Raw genomic sequence first — 2,077 nt, forward strand, 5'->3', positions numbered from 1 at the left:
AGCACCATATAAGTAAAGAAGTGTGTTGAAAGAATGTTTATTAAAGAAAAAAAGTATAAGGCCATAGGCCGGTTTCTCCCTTCAGCTCCAGGGGAATAATCACGGCCCCAATCCAGCCTCCTCCTAGCCAGAGATATCATTCCCCATACCCTTTCCAAACCCCTCTGCTATGGACTGGGCATTCCTTTGGCTATGCACTAAACAATCTTATGGCCCTACAGAATGAAGGAAGTTTTTTTTTTTAAATGCGACATTAACAGAGTTTAGGAGAGAAGCTGCAGGAAAGAAAGCAGTAGAGGGGTGTAGGAAGTCTCCAGGAACAATGCAGCAGGCAGCCACACTGCACCTGCCCCGACGGGTATGGCTCACAACCACAAGGCCCCTGGGTGAAACCAAATCTAAGGGTTGAGACAACATTTTGTCCCATCAGACAAGAGAGGATGGGGGCACCCCAGTGTAGTCTTGGGTACCAGGTGGCCCACAGAGGGCTGAGAGAACAGCGGGGTAGGGAGAAGGAAAGTATTCAGGCTACATCCTAACAGCAGGGGTAGATGAGAGGAAAAACTCTGCCCTAAAGAACATGGGTCCCTGAACACAGGTCCTTGGAGGAACCCGGATATGGAAGGCCCTTCCTTACACACATAGATATCACATCGCTCTCCTTTGGAGGCAAAATCGGATGGCCCAGCACGGGTCTCAGTCTAGCAGTCAGTTCTCCCTGTCCCTCCCCAGTCTACCCTAGAGAGGGAGGGCTTCACTGAGGTCCTACTGGGTCCCTCCCCAATACTTCCTATAGCTAGAAGACAAAACCCACGAAGTCCTAGGGAAAAGTCCAATAAGAACCTTCATCATACAAAGTCCAAATAGTCTTCCTTTCCTGCCTTCTGAGACATGAGTATGTCCCTCTCACAAGGCTTCTTGTCCCAGTTAGGACAACATTACTATTTCATATTTCATTTTTTAAAAATAAAAATAAAATACCACCCACCCTCCTCCCCCAACTGCTAATTCATAGAGCCCGCGTGCCACATACCTAAAAGCAGGCATTGCTCCCTTGACACAAGGTAAACTTAAAACTTTGCTGCAACCTCACAGCTTCCAAGGGGCTGCTCAGTACAACCAACCCAAGTGCAGTCTGCTGAGGAAGGGACAACGAAGAGCACCCAATTCTTCCATCCCCCTCTCACTGAGGCCAGGTCCACCTGGACTGTGGGGTAGTCCAAGGGCCCTGCCCCTTTCCCAGGAAAGGAGGAGTCAGGCAGACAGGAGAGGCCTCTCCCCCAGCTCTGGGCTCTGGCCTGAGGTCTGGGCCAGAGCTGAGCTCACAAAGTTCCATGACTTCGAGACCCCAAAGAGAACCAGCCGGTCTTTTCTTGGGCCAGGTCCAGCTCCCGCAGGCGGATGTGAACTTCCCCAAGAAGCACATTCTCCCAGAATCCTTGCTCACTTAGCACGCTCAGCTGGAGTTCCCGCTGCTGTAGGTCTCCCTTGGGGATCCCATCATATACCAACTGCAAACACAAGCATTGGGAAGAGAGGGAAGCTGTGAGATGGGGCAGGGAAGAGTCCACAGAGAATCTGGAAGAGGAAAATGCTCTAGACCCTAGAGCTGTTTGTTTTGTTGAGACAGGGTAACATGTAGCCAGGCTGGCCTGGAACTCAGAGCAATCCTACTTCTACTAGGATTACACAGTGTTGGGATTACATACTTAGACTACCATCTGGCTAAGGGTTTTTATTGGGTCTTTGCTAATTCAAAACACAGGGCAGCAGACTCCCCTCTTCATAGATAGGGCTCAGGTCTCAGCTTGGGAACTGCAATCCTAAGAGTGTAAAAGCTTTCTACATAAAGGGAATGACAGTACACATTTGTTAGGCTTCAAATTCTTGGGGGGTGGGGTGGGCACTGGATAGACAGTTCAGCAGTTAAAAACACTGGAGTTTGGTTCCCAGCATCCACATTGGGCAGCTCACAACCTCCTGTAACTCTAGCTTCAGGGGATCAGACATGCTCTTCTGATCTCTGTGGACATCTGCACACACACACACACACACACACACACACACACACACACAC

The 2,077-nt window shown here is 49.8% G+C and overlaps 1 protein-coding gene across 2 annotated transcripts in view; it reads right to left on the minus strand.

Annotated features, from left to right (window-relative positions):
• Positions 1–243: 243 nt before the first annotated feature.
• Positions 244–2,077, minus strand: part of Pik3c2b (phosphatidylinositol-4-phosphate 3-kinase catalytic subunit type 2 beta) — a 70,935-nt gene continuing 69,101 nt past the window's right edge. For both annotated transcript variants that reach the window (XM_017797463.2, XM_008830387.3), the window contains one exon: positions 244–1,511. In XM_017797463.2, the coding sequence (XP_017652952.1) occupies positions 1,323–1,511 (189 nt within the window). In that variant the 3' untranslated portion in view covers positions 244–1,322. The remainder of the gene's footprint in view (positions 1,512–2,077) is intronic.

This window comes from Nannospalax galili, unplaced genomic scaffold (assembly GCF_000622305.1).
Source record: "Nannospalax galili isolate Female #2095 unplaced genomic scaffold, S.galili_v1.0 scaffold113, whole genome shotgun sequence".
NCBI lineage: Eukaryota > Metazoa > Chordata > Mammalia > Rodentia > Spalacidae > Nannospalax > Nannospalax galili.